Source organism: Laccaria bicolor, genomic scaffold (assembly GCF_000143565.1).
Source record: "Laccaria bicolor S238N-H82 LACBIscaffold_67 genomic scaffold, whole genome shotgun sequence".
NCBI lineage: Eukaryota > Fungi > Basidiomycota > Agaricomycetes > Agaricales > Hydnangiaceae > Laccaria > Laccaria bicolor.
In genome coordinates this window covers 126,094-145,390 of record NW_001889938.1, presented here as the reverse complement: position 1 = coordinate 145,390, position 19,297 = coordinate 126,094, and the positions used below count along the sequence as shown (strand labels likewise).

Below are 19,297 nucleotides of genomic sequence, written 5' to 3'. Positions count from 1 at the left end.
ATACCACTTTCTACAGGAACGATTCCATGGAGGTACTACTTTTCGCGAAAGATTAGGTGCTCGCATGCATGCAACAACAGGATGTGAAATAGTTGGGAAACGTACAAATATATATAAGAATGTTCTACCACATCAGCGCACAAAACAAGTCCAGTGAAAACGAGTGACTACGGGGCAGATTGACCATTGTAGGTAGGGCACAGTTGATTCCACGCAGCTGTGATGAAAGACATTGAGAATATATGAGGCGAAGACGCAATTGGAACGTACCAGGAGGGTTGGTACTAGAAATAGTTGGAACATCTACAGCGAAGACAACTCCCAAGCCGCTGCAAGTTGGTAAATCAGTGGATGCATTGAGAGAGTAACATAGAAAGGCGAACAGGACCATATGCCAATCAATGTGACTGATTGAATTATGAGTTTGTGATCAATTTCCCGATAACAGAATGCGCTCACCAGTGCAAAAACCACGGGCCAGCATTGTTCGTCGTAAAACGAATGGTGACGTTATCCCCATTTTGTCCGATACTGACCACGTCCCGACGGACAGGGTTCACAAAGTTGTAAGTCGAACTGCCTGCACTGCGGATAACGTCGAAGGTGTTCTAACACCGCACAAATTATGAGTAGGAATTCCCACAGGAACACAATTCGAAAACGTACCCCGTGCAAATGAAGTGGATGCTGAACGAATGAGGCATTCGTCATTCATGTCAACTTCAAGAGAATGACGGAATGAGCCACGTACCGGACCTCCAATTGCAAGCGCGACCGCTGGCATCGTAACTTCAACAACCTTATCCCGAGGAAGGACGTACACGCTTCCGGGGGGCAACATTTCTTGCGCGGTCTTCGCTCCACTCAAGATCTGTAAAAGCACGGGAACAGTCGGTGGGTCGAAAGGGGCCCCGTTGAGGGTATACTTGAACAGGGTATAGTTGAACACAATATTCAGATTGATATTGATATCTGCAGCACCGGGCTTTGCGGGGCCAGGGGCGCCCGGGTTTACCAACGGGTGAAGGTCTGTTTCACGCATCGGCATGACGCTGGCAGTTTGGGTACTGGTAGGGTCTTGATTAGGTGCGCCAGCGTATTGAAGAATAGCCGAGTTGATGCCGCCGTTGAAGCCTGGTGTCCCAACATTGGGAAGCGCACGTATCCAGTAGTTGTCGGTTGGTTGACTGGCGGTTAGAACGAAGGAGTATCGCTGGCCGGCAAATATTTGGATGGAGTCAACAGTCGTTGGTGTGACACTGATGCCGTCGACTTCGATGATGTTCTGTATGTTATGAGTGAGAGCTGTCAGAGAATACAACCGTTAAACATGCCATAGTGTGCCCGTCGATGGAGAAAACATAGTTGGGGAGGCATGACATTGAGACCAAGCGGAAACGATAGCGCTTGCCCTGAACAACGGTGATGTTTGAGAGGGGAGCGGCAGGTCCGCCAGAGTAACGACCTTTCCCGTTGATCAATGTAGCGTCTGGTGTGGGGAAGGAGTTAAGTTGAGGCGATGGGGTGTGATACCTTGCGTTCAAATTTCAGAAATGACAATTACAACAATACGTAAGATTCTTACCAGTCCGCGAGAGTTATAACAGTTGTTTCTGATTCCAGGAATTAGCGTATATTGCTTGTAGATAGAAATTACGATTACCATCATCGATGTCGTATCTAACGGAAAGAGCTGATTAGTTGAAGAGGAAAAAGTCAATTTGAAACTCACAGAGCCCTGTTTGGGTCCAGTTTGTCGTATATCACAAGAGGACCTCTAAGACCATCACAATATTGTGCCGCTAAAACAAATGACGATGACTGGCGGGCTCGACATCGAGGTGGGCGGACAACATACAGTGATGAGAATGGTACCAAAAGGTTCCAGCCTGGTCAGGAACGGAGAACTGGTATAAAAATGAGTCGCCTGGAGTGATGGGACATTGCGTCACTCCAATTGGACCGTCCGCCCAACTCGTGCGATGCTGAAACATGCCGTGCCAATGCTATATAATTCGGGCGATGTCAATCATTAAGATAGGTCAGAGATAAAGGCAAACGTACAATGCTGGTAGTTGTCAACATCGTCGTGTCGGTCAAATGATTAACGACATTCATGAAGAAAGTGGTACCCTGAAGGTTGACATTAACGCAATGTCCATACTCCGGGGAAAAAAGGAAAGGCCCGACCTTTGCACCAGAAATAAGCGGTCCAGGGAATGTCCCAACTGTGGACGAAGTACCAGCAAGGACGGCACTAAATCGCAAGAGGTTGGTAAGAAAACTCAGAGAAATGCTGGAGGACATACGAACGAGTGAAGCCATCCGGCTGTATATTATTATTGACAATATGGAGGTCCGCGGTCGGTCCTATCGACGCACTAACTATCCGTAGAAAAAGGAGTGTGAGGGTTAAGAGACGCATCTTCCCGTGTGGCGAAATCTGCTCACCACTTCAAGTTGACTTCAAGTATAACAAATATAGTTCCCACATCAGTCATGAGCGGCAGGGATCATCAAGGGTTGCTGGAGGGATCCTGCCAAGTTAAATTCGGCAGAGCGTAATTCATGTCACAGTCACATTACCTACAGGACGCAACGTTCTTAGAGTCCCTGCCAACGCTAAACGCGTCCTTCATCCTCTCACTTTACTTCTAAAAGGTCGGGTGAATCGTACCGGGAGGATTTAAAGCACCAATGCCACCAAAGTCACAATCAAGTCAACCAAAACCATCAACGCAGAAGAAAATCAAACCAACGCGGGTAAACCTCGCCAAGCTTGATGCACCAAGCCATTCGACGAAGCGAATTAACCCGTTGACAGCCGTGAGTTGACCCCCCTTCAAGTGCGGAGAGGTAATTGAACTAGTAGCGTGTTGCAGTTCAAATCGTCATCTCAGTCTCTACCCTCCCAACGGGACAGGGATGGGGATACTTTGCTCCTCTCTCAAGGAACTGTTAATGGAAAACAAGTTCAGTCTGGTGGGAAAGGGAAAGAGAAAGCAAGATTGACTTTATCGCCATTGGAAGATATCGGTGTGTCTCTCATCACTCTGTTGGTTTGGATTGCTGACCACTGTGGTCCGCACAGAGGATCGTCTATGGGTGGACATCTACGAACCTACTACAGAGGTATGCCACCCGCAATCCTCAGTATTTGTAGCAAGTTCAATGTTTATTCAAGGCAGAACTAGCTGTTCATGTGAGAAAGGTAGAGGATGTACGCCGTTGGCTCGTTGAAGCCTTCGATGGAGGTCCTTCTGGCAAGCTAAAAAAATACCGCGTGTGTCGCCTTCCCGTACATCAATGCCGCCACCTTATTCTCTTAGAGGATCCTCGCCCTGACGGGACCAGCTGGCACAGGAAAAACATCCACTATTCGCGTTCTCGCTCGTGAAATGGGGTTCGACATTCTGGAATGGAGAAATTCTGTCGGAGAAGCATTCTCTGGCTTTGGCAAGCTACTCCATTTGACCCTTGCGATACTTAATCACTGACTTCAGAGCAGATGCTTCAAGTTCCCATGCATCAACCGGCCAATCCCAGCATCCAAATAACCATGATCAAGACTTCGAGAGCCTGTTTACGAAATTTGAAGCATTCCTCAACAGGGCCACAAATTGCCAGAGTATCTTCTCCCACTCCACGTCAGGTAGTTCCTCAAAATCAGCATCTCAATCCGCAAAGCCATCTCCACCACAACGGCGCATAGTTCTCCTCGAAGACCTCCCGAACATTCTTTACGCACAGACACAAGCCAGCTTTCACGCATCGTTGAAGGCGCTCGTGGACTCCTCCCCGTCTTCGCCACCTGTTCCTGTCATCATTGTTGTTAGCAATGCTGGTATGCGCGGAGAAGCAAATGATGACCGCATGACGAGTGGTGGCGGCTGGGGAAGAGATAAAGAACAGGTAGTGGATGTCCGAACGGTCTTGTCCAAGGACTTGCTGGGAGGACCGTACGTCACGCAAATCATGTAGGTCGGTCTAATCATGTTTATTCAGTGATCTTAGATGTAATGTTTTTACAGGTTCAACCCCATTGCGCCGACACTGCTACGAAAGGCTCTTCAGGCACTTCTTCAAACGCACTTCGCATCCCACCCGAGGGGAATGTCGGCCCCATCTAACGATGTACTGAATATTACCGTGGAGTCGGCTAATGGCGACATAAGAAGCGCAATTATGGCCATGCAATTCGCTTGTGTCGTCCAACTCCCTAGCAAGAGTAAGAGGAAGGGAACAAAGCTTGTATTAGAGTCAGTCACGCGAAGAGAGCAAAGCTTGGTTCTGTTTCATCTTATGGGGAAAGTGCTGTACAATAAACGTCAGTCAATTACCGATAAACTTGACATATGTTTGATTGACAAGGAATAACTGTGTAGGTAAAGGTGACCCACCGAACCCGTCTGCAACCGCAAAAGACCTTGCGAAGGAACGTGACATCGATGCTCTTCTGAAAGACCCACCGAAACTTCCACCTCACCTTGAAGAGCATGAGCGAAGATGCAGTAGAGTGGATGTTGATGTAAGCTTGCCCCCGTCCCTCCCTGTTTGACGCTTAGCAGATGAGGGAATTCGCAGACACTCTACGCAGATTCGCCAATAGACTCGTCCTTGTTCTCTTTATACATACACCAAAACTATACCCAATTCTGTACGGAGATGGAAGAAGCTGAGGGTGTAGCGGATTGGCTAAGTTGGGTTGACTCAAGTGGGGGTGAAGCGGTATGTCATTTTATCTCAATCACTTTGAGGACGATTTAAGTTGGGTTTCTTAGTGGTACCAAGCGAACCCTCACCGCTTCCACCTATTGACGCTAGGCACCCTCCACTCGTTGCCTTCACCTGTGCCTCGTCGGTCTCAGAAGGTGTTTAAGCCTGAGTTCTTCAACTCCTTGCAGAGGGAGAAGGATGCAAGAGACGCAGTGACAATTACAAGAGAATGGATTGCGAGGGAGGATCTGAAGGTGGTTGGTACACTTTCTCCCCTACTGTCTTCGTACGCATACTCATGTCTCTCTGGAAACAGAACGCGGCAGCTAAGCGTGTTGGAGGATGGAGTAGGACTGACGTGATATTGGAACTTGGAGGGATCCTGAAGGCAAGAGAAGCTGTGGGTGGCCGCTCCCCATCTTCGCAGGCTCCTCCTGCCCATCAGCTATTCTCGAAAATGACGTTCGTGAGGGGCGGAGACAACATGCGGCTATCCCAGCTTGATGAAGCCGACACTGGAGCTGCTGCGCAGGTTATAGACGAGGGGTACGACGAAGACGAATGCTCAAGAACAAAGGAAGAAAAGGATGGCGGTTGGTTGGTGGAAGATGATATTCAAGATTTCGATTGAGTTCGTGATTCAGATCCCTGATTTATTTGCTTGATATTTTGCCATCGCAGTATATAATATGCCTTTCGTGTGGTTGGCCTTATTCATCCGTCTGAGTGCACAATAATGCGCCCACTCTCGATGCAGAAGAGAGGAAGATACTGTGCTCTGCCATATTGCCATAGTACGTTAGTACCTTTCCCATCCGCGTCGAATACCAAAGTGATGCATATTTGAAATCATGGCAACCTGGCGCCAATCGATAATCTGTCACCTGGCTCACTCTACTCTCTTAACTCCCTCTTGTTCCCTCTTCTTGAGTTGTATAGCGCGATCGTATCGATCGACCTTTATATATAATACAGTATAACTTCACCACAGCCTCGTCACTTTGCTCAATCGTTCTTCTGTCCAGCTCAGGTGAGTAATGTATGTCGCCTTCATCGATACTTACATTGACATTACCTGTAGGGATATAAGTACTAGGTAAAGTACCAATGATATTCAGTCATTCTTCTGTCCGGCTTAGGGATATACCAGTTTATCTCTCCAAACATGTCGCCTGCAAAGTCGGGGATGGAGACTGATAAGCGCGATTTCTCGTCGTCCTCCATATCCAACCCCGGGCCAAAATCATCTCAGGAGATCTATTGGCCACCAACTCCTCCCCCAACCAAGCTTTCGGGTGCAGCACAACGTCTTAAAGACATTCAAGATGCTCTTGCTAACTGCTCTACTCCCGTGACGAATTTCAAAGGGCAGAACAAGCGACCAAATCCAACGGGCCCCGCAGATGGACCGGCTGGAAAGCGACTCCGCCAGCTGCCACCAGGCTGGGAAAATGATGCTCTTTCGACCCCGACCTTCGGATCTGATTGTTCACCGTCAAGACCAACCCCTTCCCCACAGGGTGCAGTACAACATCTCAGAGACATTCAAAAGTTGGGGATGGGGGCTGATAAGCGCGATTTCACGTCGTCCTCCATATCCAACCCGCCAAAATCGACTCAGGAGATCTACTGGCCACCAACTCCCCCACCAACCAAGCTTTCGAGTGCAGCACAACGTCTTAAAGAGATTGAAGCTGCTCTTGCTAAGTGCTCCACTCCCGTGACGGATTCCAAAGGGCAGAACAAGCGACCAAGTCCAACGGTTTCCGCAGATGGACCGGCCGGGAAGCGACTCCGCCAACTGCCGCCAGGCTGGCCAAAAACCCCGACCTTTGGGTCTGATTCTTCGCCGTCAAAACCATCCTCTTCGTCCAATTCTTCTTCTTTTCCTTCGACAACAGGCACAAGCTCGACTTCATCCCGGGCTTCGACCCAACTTGTGTTTCTTAGCCAGAAGCAAGGCTCAGATCGTCCAAGAGGGTAAAAGCGTTTTTTACACTTCCTGGGAGTGCCGGTCAGTCAATACACAACATTGTTCCACTCTATAGGTGGCACTAAATTCTAAATTTGCCCCATTAGCAAACGAACGTGCACGTTCAACCGAAATCATGGGACTCAACCTCGGTTGGATAGAGAGTTTGGCAAAAAGCAAGAGATTATGGTAAAGTGTAATAGATACATTAAGAAAGGCTTGCCTTCCGCACAAAACCCCTATGTCAGTGGACCTCCAAATTGTTGATTCCTCCCTTCCAAACTACCCTGTGATGATGTTGGAATATCAAATTGTCCCCTCCGATAATCTTGAGCTGGCGGAAGCCCATCCATAGAGGTATCAGGAAGCGACATCCGAGGCCCTCGGGATGTACTCGGTTGAGGCGTGTGTGATGACCAGAAAGAATCGTATGTCAGATTTGACGGGCTGAAATTGTACATATCCTTGTTAGAGAGAGGTGGTGAAGGTTTTCTAGGAGCCTTGGATTTGACTGTCCGTGAACGTGGGGGCTTTACAGCAGGGTAGTGATTCCCACTATAAAGTGGTGCAGATTCGCTCCCTGCATTGGTCGTCGTGAAAGAAGGAGTAGATGATTGTGTCTCTGATGGTGGATAGCTGCCCCCTGATTGGTTGGGAGGCGTTGGATTCCGCGTTTGTTGTGAGGACAAGTCGAAAACTTGGGAAGAGGAGACGGAGACAGACTGAGTGGAATTCGTGGGGGTGACAGAGCCATCCCGTTGGAATTGATCTACGTCCATCGGAAATGTAGTGGCCTCTTCACCTTCCGATGTCGCGGAATTTACGACGTCCATGGTGGACGAGGAGGGAGTTTCTTCTGGTGGAGCGGGTGGCAACCAGTCGGAATTCGGCCGAACGGGTAAGTCAATGGAAATTGGTTCATCCAAATCGGCAAGGGTAGAACTCGTCGCAGTCCTGGATATGAACGACAGCGAAGATGGGAGATAGGGAACTGGCTGCTCGAAGGAAGCGCTTTCAACTGGTGTGATCAATGAAGGTCCCAGGAACGTCTTTGGCCCTCGTTGATGAGAATGGTGAAAGTATAGGTTTTCCACTTCGTTTAGATTCTGCTTTTGCTAGATGTGGGGGACAGTTGGTATCATTTTCGTATACGTGAAAGTGACCGGGATAACTGCCTCCTCGAAAGACATACCCAACCATGTTCAACTTTGAGACGTGCATATTGAAGCCTCATTTGTAGTTGTCTTGATAGCTAAAGATAGGGTTCAAAAACAGGTCTATGTCGTAAAAAGATAGGTTAACTCACATGAGAGGCCCTTGCCTTGTCAACCGTTTGCTTCCTGCGTTTGTCCTGCTCGTGTGCCACGGGTGCTTGGGCGCTGGTTGCCATAGACGACAACGTTAATCAGATTCTGTACGGTGAGCACCACTTTGTAGGGATTGAGGGGTTCAACTGAACGAGATGGATCATCATGACAATCGACACGAGAATTCTTTATTTCTATCACGTGAGCTCAACATTTCATCACGTGAATACCTTTCTCAAAATCCTTCCTTTGACTCGGTCCTTTGTCGTACCCTTGTCGAAATGCCTCTGGCAACTCCCTTAAATTTCCCAAAGTGGTTGGCTGAGAACCAGCACCTCCTGCAGCCGCCTGTGAACAACTTTTGTCTCTACAAAGGTGGCGATTTCATCGTGATGGCTGTCGGAGGTCCTAATGAGAGACGCGATTATCATGTCAACGAGACAGAAGTTGATACTCCTTCGCCCTTGGACACTGATAAATCGTTTAACGCTACGCCATTCACCTAGGAATGGTTCTATCAACATAAAGGCGGCATGTTGCTACGGACGGTGGATGAAGGCAAGTTCAGAGACATCCAAATCGAAGAAAGGGAGATGTTCTTGCTTCCTGGCGAGTCCTCTCACATTGTAATGTGGGACACGGGAATTGATGACTCGTCTATAGCCAACACACCACATAACCCGGTTCGATTCGAGAATACAATTGGTTTAGTCGTTGAGCGGGTTCGACCGGAAGGTTCTCTTGGTATGGTGTTTCGTCATTTGACCTGCGTTTTCTACACTGATCTAACTATGCTAGACCGGCTGCGATGGTACTGCCCTTCGCCCTCTCATGAGGAGCCAACCATCATCAGAGAAGATTCTTTCCATGTCACGGACCTTGGAACACAGCTGAAGCCAGTTATTGAACGGTGGATGAACGATGCAAACATCAGAACGTGCAAGATATGCGGCACCGTAGCCGATGCTAAGTAACAAAATTAGTCGTGTTTGAACTAAGAGGTGCGTGTCTCCAGTCTGTCTTTCTATCTTTTGGCGTCGTCATTGAAACAGCTTTCAGATGTCAGATGCGAAGTACCTACGCTGGGTTTCCATAAGCCAGTCTCTGTAATTTCGTTTTCCCTCTTCCACCCACTGGTGGTGTGTCCCACATTCCGACGCGCATTTTTCGCGCAACTCACCAAATTGATCTGGCGATGGTGTCATGTTGGCGAAAGCGACCATCATTTTCAGGTAGAGTTTTGTCTTTGAATTGTATCTCCACCATCCAATCACCTCACACCGTGAATTTTGAAGCTATTACAGACTTGTGAACTCGATCGTCTAATTTGAGAGCCCGTCAGGTCCAGGGAGTGGTCACAAGACCCCGCCTGGCGGCTCTGAAGCTAAGATATTTTTGCACGAGATCGCAAGTTGAGAGAATATGATGACAGCTCGAACGATCACCCCATTTCTCTGTCCAGCTGACGATTTCGGGCTTACGCGCCGGCTGAAGCGGCGTAATGTTGAAGAGTCAGCTGAAAACAATTGCTCCTGTTGTGGATGGCAGCTTTGAGGGCTAGCTTGGATTGATCATCTGCTACGTCGACGCTTCTCCTCGCTTCCAGCACCTTCGGTTTCCATCGATAACAAATTGGCGACTCAATCAAATTCCTCCCATAGGCGCTATTTTCCCTTTGATGTTTGACATCGGACATACTTCTGAGCGAATGAATCTGACGCACGTTGACAAACGGGCGCAAAATCCTCCACAGCCTGCCACCCAAGTTGATCGAGTGAACGACACATATTAAACCAAATGCGTCTCAGAGGGCTGTCATTCTATTTTCTGTAGCCTATCTCTAGAGAATCGAAGGCTTGAATGTTCAATGGTGCCTTGGGACGCCCGCACGGAATCCGGGATATGGCGTCATCGATTCATCACGCGCATGTCGAACCCCTGACTGAAAGCTGCTAAGCTATAAAGCCGCTCACGATATCAGAGTTATCAACCCCAAGTCTCCTATCGACTTATCAACCCTTTCCCTCACCAGCCCACCCATCCTCACCATGTCTAACCACGGAAACCGCGGCGATTCGTACGGTTCGGACGACAAATACGGGTCAGGCAACAACGACTCGTACGGTTCTGGCAACCAACGCTCGAACAACGACACGTATGGTTCTAGCAACAACGATTCCTATGGCTCAGGAAACAAGCGCTCGAACGATGACGACAATTATGGTTCCTCCAATAACGATTCATATGGTTCAAACCAGCGCCCTTCCGCCGATGACACATATGGCTCTAACAATCGCTCCAACAACGACGACAATTACGGTTCCAACAATCGCTCGTCTAACAACGATTCGTATGGTTCCAACAATCGTTCGTCCAACAACGATTCGTATGGTTCCAACAAACGTTCTTCCAATGATGATTCGTACGGTTCCAGTCATAACTCTCGTAAACGTAATAATAACTTACAACAATTTTAGCAACGATTCGTACGGCTCTAAACCATCCGGCGGTTCATACGGATCCTCTAACCAGGACTCGTACGGCTCCAACAAAGATTCGTACGGGTCTTCTGACCAAGCCTCGTACGGTTCCAAGAAAGGCGGCGACTCGTACGGATCCTCTAACCAGGACTCCTACGGCTCCAACAAAGACTCGTATGGATCGTCCAAGGATGACAATTCGTACGGGTCCTCCAACCAAGACTCCTACGGGTCCAAGGGCCCTTCCAAGACAACTTCTGGTGATGATTCGTACGGATCGTCCAAGACCTCTTCGGACGACAACAACTACGGTTCTTCCAACAACGACTCCTACGGTTCGTCTAACACCTCGTCCGGCAACAAGCCTCCCACCGACTCGGACAACTACGGCTCATCCAACACTCAGCCCCCTAAGCATGGCCATGGCAGTAATTACATCACGGACACTTTGAAGGCCACTGCAAGCAAGGCTGGCTACGACATCGTGAGTTTCCTCCCTCCTAACAACCCCTAGCGAGTATCTACTCAACACATTCTAGGATGACGCCACCGCTGACAAGATCGGCGAAGGTCTCCAAGAAGGTCTCAAGAAGTTTGGTGGAGGAAAATGTGAGTGCTTCCCATTCATTCTGGGGTCAGAGTTTCTTATTTATCGGTTATCTTCTCTTTAGTCGGTTTCTGAGGGACTGTATCGATTGGTCAGAGCAACGGCAGAATCAATGAATTAAATGTACTTTATACATGGACTCGGAGTTGGTACTGAACAGAAGTAGACTTGAGAGATGATCTTTCATGAGCTTTGGTCACGTCAAACAATCAGAGAACAAGCGTCTGCTTTGTATTGCTCAGATGAGCAATCGTGTCGTCTGAGAACCCTAGATGCGCCTTGACGAGCTCTGGCGGAGTTAACGCAAGCCACTGGCTTAGAGAGATATCTTGAAATAGCGCTAAACAAATCGAGTTTTAGCGCTGGGAGGCAGAAACAATGCAGTCGGTGATGAGGCTTACAGCTCTTGAGAACTTCAATGAATTTCAACGTGGTATTGCCAGTGTTTTCAATGTAATGCCCTAAGATGCGTCGCCTTCAGGTGTGCATTGGTTATAAATGGGACAGAGAAACGTACCAAAAGACGGTGGTATATACGCAACATCGCCGGGCTACACATCTTACTCTGAGGATGCCCTCAAATTCTAATGAAGGACTCACATAAAAATCGTACGTAGCCGCGTTAGCTTGTGATGCGAAAAGTGAAATTCTGGCTTCTCCAGATCTATAAAAAGAGTGAGCTATTTTGGGAGGCAGTGGATGAGAACCCACATGAAGAACGTCCACTCTGGCTGGGTCGGATGCCACTATTAAAAGTCAATGCAGCGTTAATGCTTGAACAAGTATCTACAAGAAGGACGAACATGAAGCTCTCTAGATGAAGCCACAATTTATAAGCAACAGCAGCGGTTGAAAATAGGAAACAAAATGGTTACCTTATACCTCCAACTTCGATCTCCACTTCAGCCGCTGCAATCTTGTTCGCCACAGAAAACGACCTCGAGTCGACGACCTTTACAGTACCACCCAATTTTTTTTCTGGGACTACTTTTGAAAATGCAAACGTGAACGGTTGTGGCGTATCGTTGGGTACCACCATATCGTCGTTGATATTTTCGGGCGGAGGGGTCCCTAATAATAATGTTGTGATGTCGTGTAAAGCGAGTAACAAAAAGGCTGTTGTTTAGACGCACCAGGGAAGATATATAGCTCTGAAGCGGGAATGTGGTCAAAGGCTTGCAAATCATTGTCCAAACCAAAGTTTTTAGCTAGGACCGACTTTGGAACATGAGCCAACCAGTCGGTGAGGAGGAACGTCCCGTCTTCCGAGAATGTGCCCTCATCAAAAATGAGGAGGAATTCAGCACCGTCTGGTGTGCTATTCTTCGCTTGGATAGAGTGTGGGTAACCGGCTGGAAAATACCAGAGATCTCCTTTGGACTAGTTTTGAATGTTCGTTAGAGTGCCATCAGATGATGCATTCAAAACTGCGCAGGCTTACGACATCTCCAATCCATACTTGACCTTCTGGAGTTACTGTACTGATTCTTAGATCCCCCTGAGTCCACGTGAATTTAGGATTCAGATGGAAGCCACTGGATAAACTAACCTCCAGGACGTAAGCCCACTTTTCAGGGGACAGCGTTAGTAGTTATAATAGGTCAATAGTAAATTGACGTACTTCGTCGACGTTGTGCCAATGCAATTCACTAACAATGAGTCTTAGACGCAATGTAAAAAAGAGCGGGGAGTGAAAAACGCAAACCGTATTGCGCCAGCTTCTAGACGCATGTTTACGCCTTGACGTCAAAGCCATGGATGTCGGTTGAGATATAAAACAAGAAAAGAAGATAGCCTACCTGCAATGTCCGTCGCCGACGGCATATTCCCGACTATGGACCGCGTCAGCCGTGAAGGAGGACATCATAGCATAGGAGGCGCTGACCATTCTGTTCTCTTGACCAGCCGCCTTGCTTCAGCTTGCTATGGCTGAGCGAAAAGGGCCACTTGAAGTTCGGCACTGAGCCGTGGTCGGTCGTTGGGGGTGCTAACAGATCCGCATTTTGCAATTCCAGGGGAACATTTTGAGGCCCTAAGATCAAGGCACCCAGACTGCCGCGTTGAGGTTGAGGAACGATTTTTGAGCCAGCGTGCCAGAGTTCTTTATTCGGATTCGAGTCGGTGTAAGCGATACCGTTAGGGTCACCGCCCAAGTCCACTTGGGTTGGAACAGGTATCGCACTGACGGTAGGCAAGAGGACGCAGGATGCGAAGAGAAAAGGTAGCGACCAGTGCATCCTGAAGGTGCAAGCAATGTTCCGCACTAAGAGGAGGTCGAGGAAATGAACTCGTAGTCTCTAGTTGGTCTTTATAGAGACTAGTCATGACGTTAAATGGTCCCAATCACCACCAAGGATCAAACGGCTTGTGGTGGTTCTAGTTGGGATCTGGAGAAGTTGATCTGTTGCCTTTTGTTCCCGCCATGGCATGCTCATTTCGTGACAGTAAGCATGACGTCTTGCGCCATGGCAGGTAAATTCCAAATAAATTTTAGGCTGTTTCCTTGTGCGGAGAAAGGCGTCCGAGGGCGTTGACAGAGGCAATACATGAGTCAAGCCTAAAGTTCAGAAGTCCAAGTTGAAGCAATCGGAACATCATGCGCAGGTGCGTTGAGCTACAGGAGCGCCATGGGAAAGATACAACGGAAATGTGATTGCATACAAAGTAAGGGCTGCTGAAGATCACCGGGCAAAGCAGGATGTAAGGAGGAGGTTTGGAGCCTGAGGCAACTTAGGAGCCTAGGAGGAGGTACCTGAATGGGAAATTGTTTGTTGCTTGGTTTTTGATGGCAACCTCGTCCGCTTTTCTGCAACTCACCTTCATCTCTATGTAAACAAATCGTCCTTGTTGGGATTGGCGCAGGGAGAGACGGCTTGAGGAACTCCCAAGACAGTGGGATCCAACGTGAACACTGAAAAGTGTAGTATATAAACGGACTGTCGTCCGTGTACGTTAGATACGAGATCTAGAGTAAAAACTATACTACTCACCTGTCGTCCGTGTACGTTAGATACAAGATCTGAAGTAAACGGACGACGGTGAACTACGGTAGGTCACGTGAAAAGAGTGGGCCTGTAAGGTAGCGGCGGGACGAATCATAATACTCAACACTCCCACCTGATGATGTCCCGGACAATATCACTGCAGTGGCTCCTTGGACCACTCCCCAACAACCCCCATCATGCGCCTGAACTTCTCGACAAGGTCTCGAGTTAGTGCCTTGGTGAGAATATCTGCTGCCATCTCAGCAGTAGGGATGTAAGAGGGAATGATTTTCCTATCGTAAACAGCCTGTCGCAACCAAAACCAATGGCGGTCGAGGTGCTTGAGCCTTCCCATATGCTCAGGCTGCTTTGAGACGGAGATTGCAGAATTGTTGTCCATTTTGAGATCCGAGGGACCAACTTGTGTCGTACCAATTTCATCAAGGAAATTTCGCATCCAGCAAAGCTCTCGTCCAGTTTCACTGGCAGCAATAAACTCGGCCTCGGTTGTGGAGTTAGCAACAATGGTTTGGATCTTGCTGCTCCAGCTAACAGCGCCACCAGCAACCATAAGTAGCATCCCAGTAGTAGATCGGCCGTTGTCAAGATTACCGCCGTGATCAGCGTCAGAAAATGCTTTGAAAAACGTTGGTGCAGGTGTCGAGGCAATGGCGGAGTACTCAATCCGATAATCCAAGGTCCCACGTATGTAGCGGAGAAGGTGTTTAACAGCCTTCCAATGGTCAAGCCCGGGATTGGAGTTAAAACGACATAGAACTCCCACCGAATACACGATGTCAGGACGTGTTGCGAGAGCCAGGTAGAGCAAGCCTCCTGTAGCTTGAATATAAGGTATTCGGCTCATTTCTTCGACCTCCTGTGATGTTTGTGGGGACTGGGACTTTCTGAGCTTTATGTTAGGGTCCATGGGAGTAGTTACCGGATTGGCGTCGAGCATGTTGAAGCGTGAAAGAAGGTCAACAGCGTAAGCACGCTGGTCAATCCAGAGTTTGCGGTTAGGGCGATCACGGGTGAGACGCACACCAAGAAGGCCGACTGCTGGTCCAAGATGGTTGAGATCAAAGTACTCGCGAAGTTGATCAATGACCTTGAGGATGGCCGGTCGTGATGCTGATGCAATTGTCATGTCGTCGACATGGACGGGGATAATGATGCGGACCTTATCACGTAGGTAGACATATACGCAAGGATCTGAGACCACACGCACAAAACCGATCTTGATGAAGACCTCGTTCATCCGCTTATGCCAAAGATATGCGCCCTGCTTGAGACCGTAAAGACCCTTTAAAAGGCGAGCGACTGGTCGTCCATCTCCAGGTTGTTTGATGATATCAGGTGCAGGATGTGCAGGAAATCCGTCAGGGAGATTCATATAAATCTCCATTTCTTCAGGCATAACACCATGCAGAAATGCGGCGCGAATGTCAACCGACTCTAGGTGCATATCCTCGACTGCTGCAAGAGCAAGAATAGTGCGGATAGCATTCCAGCGTGCTGTTGGTGCAAAGGTTTCGTCAAAGTCGACACCAGGGCGTTGACTATAGCCTTGGGCGACCACACGCGCTTTGAGGGGATCCTAGAGCCATCTGGAAGGTGTTTAACCTTGAACACCCAACGTGAGCCAATTGACTTCTTTCCTGCAGGAAGATATACAACGCGCCAGGTGCCATTCCTCTCAATTGCGTTCATCTCCAGACACATTGCAGTGTACCACTCCTCAGAGTGATCACTTCCCATGGCCTCTCGATAGTTACGTGGATTGGTGTCATGGGCGCCAACTTTCATTGCGCAGGTAGACGATTGCAATGTCGCGGAAAAAGCACTGTATCCCCCCGAATCGGTTCCATTCTCGACGAACGTACGTCCAGCCATCATGAGAGCTTCATCAGACACAAGATCGAGGTTAAAATTCACCTCCTGTTCGCCAAATTCATCAGCAGGGCCAAGAGATGCATCCCAAAGCAGCTTGTCAGTGTTGTCATTCACTGGGATGGGAAGGGCTGGAGCAGGGATGTCAGGCACAAGATTACGTAGTCTCTTAGCATCAGCTTTTGCATCCGCTTGACGTTGGATTGAGGAATAATAGTCGTCATATTTCTGGACAGGCTTGTGAGTGCGAGGGCCAGTAGGGAGCTCAAAAGGAGGAGGGGGGAGAGCATGTTCACGGTGACGACGTGCAGGTGGAGGAGAATCAGCTCCCACCAAAGGAGGCAAATCGGCTCCCACCAAAGGAGGCAAATCGTTAGAAGGTGCCTCTAAAGCAGGAGGGAAAACAGGATCGTCTTCATCAAACGGGTCTTCATGTTCTGGGAGATCCATGAAATTGGCAAGGGGTGGAGCAAAATCAGAGTTCAAGGAAGAGGATTTGGTTGAGGTACCAGGAAATCGGGATTCATCAAATATGACATCACGCGAGATGTAGGTCTTCTTCGAAACTGGATCATAAACCTTCCAACCAGCATGGTTTGAAGGATATCCAATGAAAATACCTTTGATGGTATGACCTTGCAAGCTCTTGCGCTTATCCCGACCAATGAGGACATACGCACGGCAGCCAAAAACACGAAGATGGCCACAGCGAGGTTTTCTGCCCTTGAAACCACTGTAAGGTGTAGAACCTTTTGGAAGAGCAGCTGTCGGAGAACGGTTGTGTACATGGCGGAATACATTGAGAGCATCACCCCAGAAGCTCATCGGGAGGTTTGCTTCATTAAGCATTGAGGTGAGTGCTTCAGCTGTGGTCCGATTATTCCGTTCAACAACTCCATTTTGCTGTGGAGTAGCACGCGTCGTAAACTTGATTCGAATGCCCTCTGCCATAAGAAAGTCGACGAATTCCTTGAGTGTAAACTCGCCCCCTTGATCAACATGGAAACATTTGATTTTCCGGCCAGTCTGCTTTTCGACAAGAGCCTTGAAGAGTTTGAATGCTCCAAAAACATCGCTTTTCTTGGCTATATCATAGACTTCCATCCAACGGAATGCGTCATCAATAAATGTGACCCAATAACGTTTCCCAGAGCGGTTCCGTACACTCATGGGACCGTGAACATCACTAAAAATGCGATCTAGAGCACCAGTCGCTCTATCAGCGGTATGAGGGAATGGGTGCCGGTGTTGCTTTCCAGCGATACATGATTCACAGATGTTGTCAAGAGGAGCGTCTGATGTGAGGACAGTATCTGATGCTAAATCTTCGTCAATGAACCTTTCAAGGCGATCGTGGCCAAGATGGCATAGGCGTTTATGAAGAAGGTTGCGGTCAATGACTGCTCCACGAACGGCAGAAATATTGGATGAAATGTTGGGGACAACGACTGTTCCATCAAGATAAGCCGTTGTTGATGAGTCGACGGTTGCGGTGAAAAGAGTTTTGTGTTTCCGAATGAAAGACAATTTGGAGCCGCGGATCACGACAGTGAATGCTCGCTTCGTTGTGAGGGTAAGAACAGATAAGAGATTATTGGCAAGATCTGGTACATGAAGTACATCTGTGATGATAAGATCCTCCAATGCCCTTCCATTTGACTGTCGACCTGAAGGCCGGAAATGTACTGATCCCTTCCCAGTTGAATAAACAATATGCCCATTTGCGATGTGGACTGGAACACGCCAAGGTTTGAAGTTGCTTGAAATCCAATTGCGATGAGGTGTCATATGCGCTGTGGCGCCAGAGTCTGCATTCCAATGGGTGTCAGCTGAGGCCTTGGTGCTAGCAGAGATACAAACAGCGGATTCGGCCTTGACAGAAACACCATCACAGCCCTCTTCGACCTTGGAGGCATTGGCCGAGTCCCGGTTTGCGCCACGTCCAGCTCCACGTCCTCCACGATTCTTCTTCTTCCCCCCAGATGCAGGCAATTTCTGAGCACTGCTGCGAGCCTCGATATAGCTAGCGCATTCACGTTGCATGTGCGGACCACCACACCAATGACATTTGATGTCTCGAGCCGCAGCGGCAGCAGCAATGACAGCGGCGGCCTCGATCTCAGCCTGGGTGCCTCGACGTTGAGTCTCTTCAACGCGAAAGGCTTCCAAGACGGCGTCCTTCGTGAGAGTCGATAAGAGTAGGACAGAGGATATGAAGGGGTTGTAGTCCTCGCGAGGAAGAGCGCGTATCATGGCCATGATTGCGAGTTCTTCGTCAAGCAAGGAAAGGGTGTATGGCGGTTCTTTGGGGCGAAGATTGACGACAGTTTGCATAGCCCCTTCAACACGAGCAGTCAGCTGAGTGAGGGTTTCGTCTTCTTTGAGGCGAATGGAAAAGAGATCGGAGAGAGAGTTGAAACGGGAGTTTGGCGCGGATTTATTGTGAATGAGTGCGAGCTTGTCCCACATCGCTTTCGGGTCTTCTCGAATGGACAGAACATGCACCTTGTTTGCTTCATCCAACCACTGATAGATTTCTCCAGCTGCCTTCTCGCATCGTGTTGCGTAGGCGTTGTACGCGGCCATACTGGCTGAAGTGACGTCGGAGGAACTACCAGGGTCGGAGATCACGGTTTCCTTCCCATTGATAATGCGACTGACCCCCAGGTACATCATGCGGCCGTACATCGCGGATTCCCATTCATTATAGCTAATGATGCCGAGCTTTGCAAGCGGGCTCTTGCGCGAGGTGTCCGTGTCCATAATGGCAGGGATCGGTTAGATCAGATAACGATCTGACAGGTGTGTGAATCTCGGGCTGCGACGACTGAGCGGAGCGAGGGATTGGAGGAGAGGGCTGCGACACGTGAGAGTGGAGCCTTCGAGGTGTGTTGGGAGGAGTTCAAGAATGTCTGGGGCCGGGGCCCATAACCTGTTGGGATTGGCGCAGGGAGAGACGGCTTGAGGAACTCCCAAGACAGTGGGATCCAACGTGAACACTGAAAAGTGTAGTATATAAACGGACTGTCGTCCGTGTACGTTAGATACGAGATCTAGAGTAAAAACTATACTACTCACCTGTCGTCCGTGTACGTTAGATACAAGATCTGAAGTAAACGGACGACGGTGAACTACGGTAGGTCACGTGAAAAGAGTGGGCCTGTAAGGTAGCGGCGGGACGAATCATAATACTCAACAGTCCTGTCGTTGGCTTACCACTACATTCGTGGGAGAATCTCACTCTCTATCCTCGGCAAAGCTTCTCCCAAGCTTCTCCCCATGATCACCCCGCTAAATGCCTGTAAAACGTGCAAGAATAATATTTTCAAAATGCTACGAAC

General features: G+C 48.8%; 6 protein-coding genes across 6 annotated transcripts; 4 read left to right on the top strand and 2 right to left on the bottom strand.

Annotated features, from left to right (window-relative positions):
- Positions 1–84: 84 nt before the first annotated feature.
- Lcc9 (laccase, multicopper oxidase, benzenediol:oxygen oxidorectuctase) lies at positions 85–2,425 on the bottom strand (the record flags this gene model as incomplete). The annotated part of the gene is made up of 14 exons (XM_001889394.1): positions 85–217; positions 271–329; positions 384–407; positions 460–608; positions 667–687; positions 752–1,285; positions 1,335–1,533; positions 1,586–1,613; positions 1,664–1,680; positions 1,733–1,802; positions 1,859–2,006; positions 2,065–2,133; positions 2,191–2,257; positions 2,310–2,425. The coding sequence occupies 14 exons, from the start codon at positions 2,423–2,425 to the stop codon at positions 168–170; spliced, it is 1,551 nt and encodes a 516-aa protein (XP_001889429.1). The 3' UTR covers positions 85–167.
- Positions 2,426–2,697: 272 nt separating this feature from the next.
- Positions 2,698–5,347, top strand: LACBIDRAFT_315092 (uncharacterized protein; the record flags this gene model as incomplete). Its single annotated transcript, XM_001889438.1, has 11 exons — positions 2,698–2,826; positions 2,883–3,036; positions 3,092–3,132; positions 3,185–3,283; positions 3,330–3,456; positions 3,509–3,977; positions 4,032–4,327; positions 4,386–4,528; positions 4,585–4,728; positions 4,782–4,973; positions 5,033–5,347. The coding sequence occupies 11 exons, from the start codon at positions 2,698–2,700 to the stop codon at positions 5,345–5,347; spliced, it is 2,109 nt and encodes a 702-aa protein (XP_001889473.1).
- A 534-nt stretch (positions 5,348–5,881) lies between these two features.
- Positions 5,882–6,700, top strand: LACBIDRAFT_334635 (uncharacterized protein; the record flags this gene model as incomplete). Its single annotated transcript, XM_001889437.1, has 1 exon — positions 5,882–6,700. One exon carries the CDS (start codon positions 5,882–5,884, stop codon positions 6,698–6,700), a length of 819 nt encoding a protein of 272 aa, XP_001889472.1.
- Positions 6,701–8,276: 1,576 nt separating this feature from the next.
- Positions 8,277–8,969, top strand: LACBIDRAFT_241145 (uncharacterized protein; the record flags this gene model as incomplete). The annotated part of the gene is made up of 3 exons (XM_001889436.1): positions 8,277–8,441; positions 8,502–8,739; positions 8,794–8,969. The coding sequence occupies 3 exons, from the start codon at positions 8,277–8,279 to the stop codon at positions 8,967–8,969; spliced, it is 579 nt and encodes a 192-aa protein (XP_001889471.1).
- Positions 8,970–9,984: 1,015 nt separating this feature from the next.
- LACBIDRAFT_315088 (uncharacterized protein) lies at positions 9,985–11,342 on the top strand. Its single transcript, XM_001889435.1, has 4 exons — positions 9,985–10,417; positions 10,473–10,959; positions 11,015–11,084; positions 11,147–11,342. Exons 1-4 carry the CDS (start codon positions 10,044–10,046, stop codon positions 11,155–11,157), a joined length of 942 nt encoding a protein of 313 aa, XP_001889470.1. The 5' UTR covers positions 9,985–10,043; the 3' UTR covers positions 11,158–11,342.
- On the bottom strand, positions 11,292–13,319 carry LACBIDRAFT_241117 (uncharacterized protein; the record flags this gene model as incomplete). Its single annotated transcript, XM_001889393.1, has 14 exons — positions 11,292–11,422; positions 11,484–11,543; positions 11,600–11,633; positions 11,683–11,746; positions 11,794–11,828; positions 11,886–11,895; positions 11,958–12,153; positions 12,216–12,462; positions 12,524–12,580; positions 12,632–12,649; positions 12,704–12,731; positions 12,788–12,821; positions 12,882–12,914; positions 12,968–13,319. 14 exons carry the CDS (start codon positions 13,317–13,319, stop codon positions 11,292–11,294), a joined length of 1,299 nt encoding a protein of 432 aa, XP_001889428.1.
- Between the last annotated feature and the right edge of the window lie 5,978 nt (positions 13,320–19,297).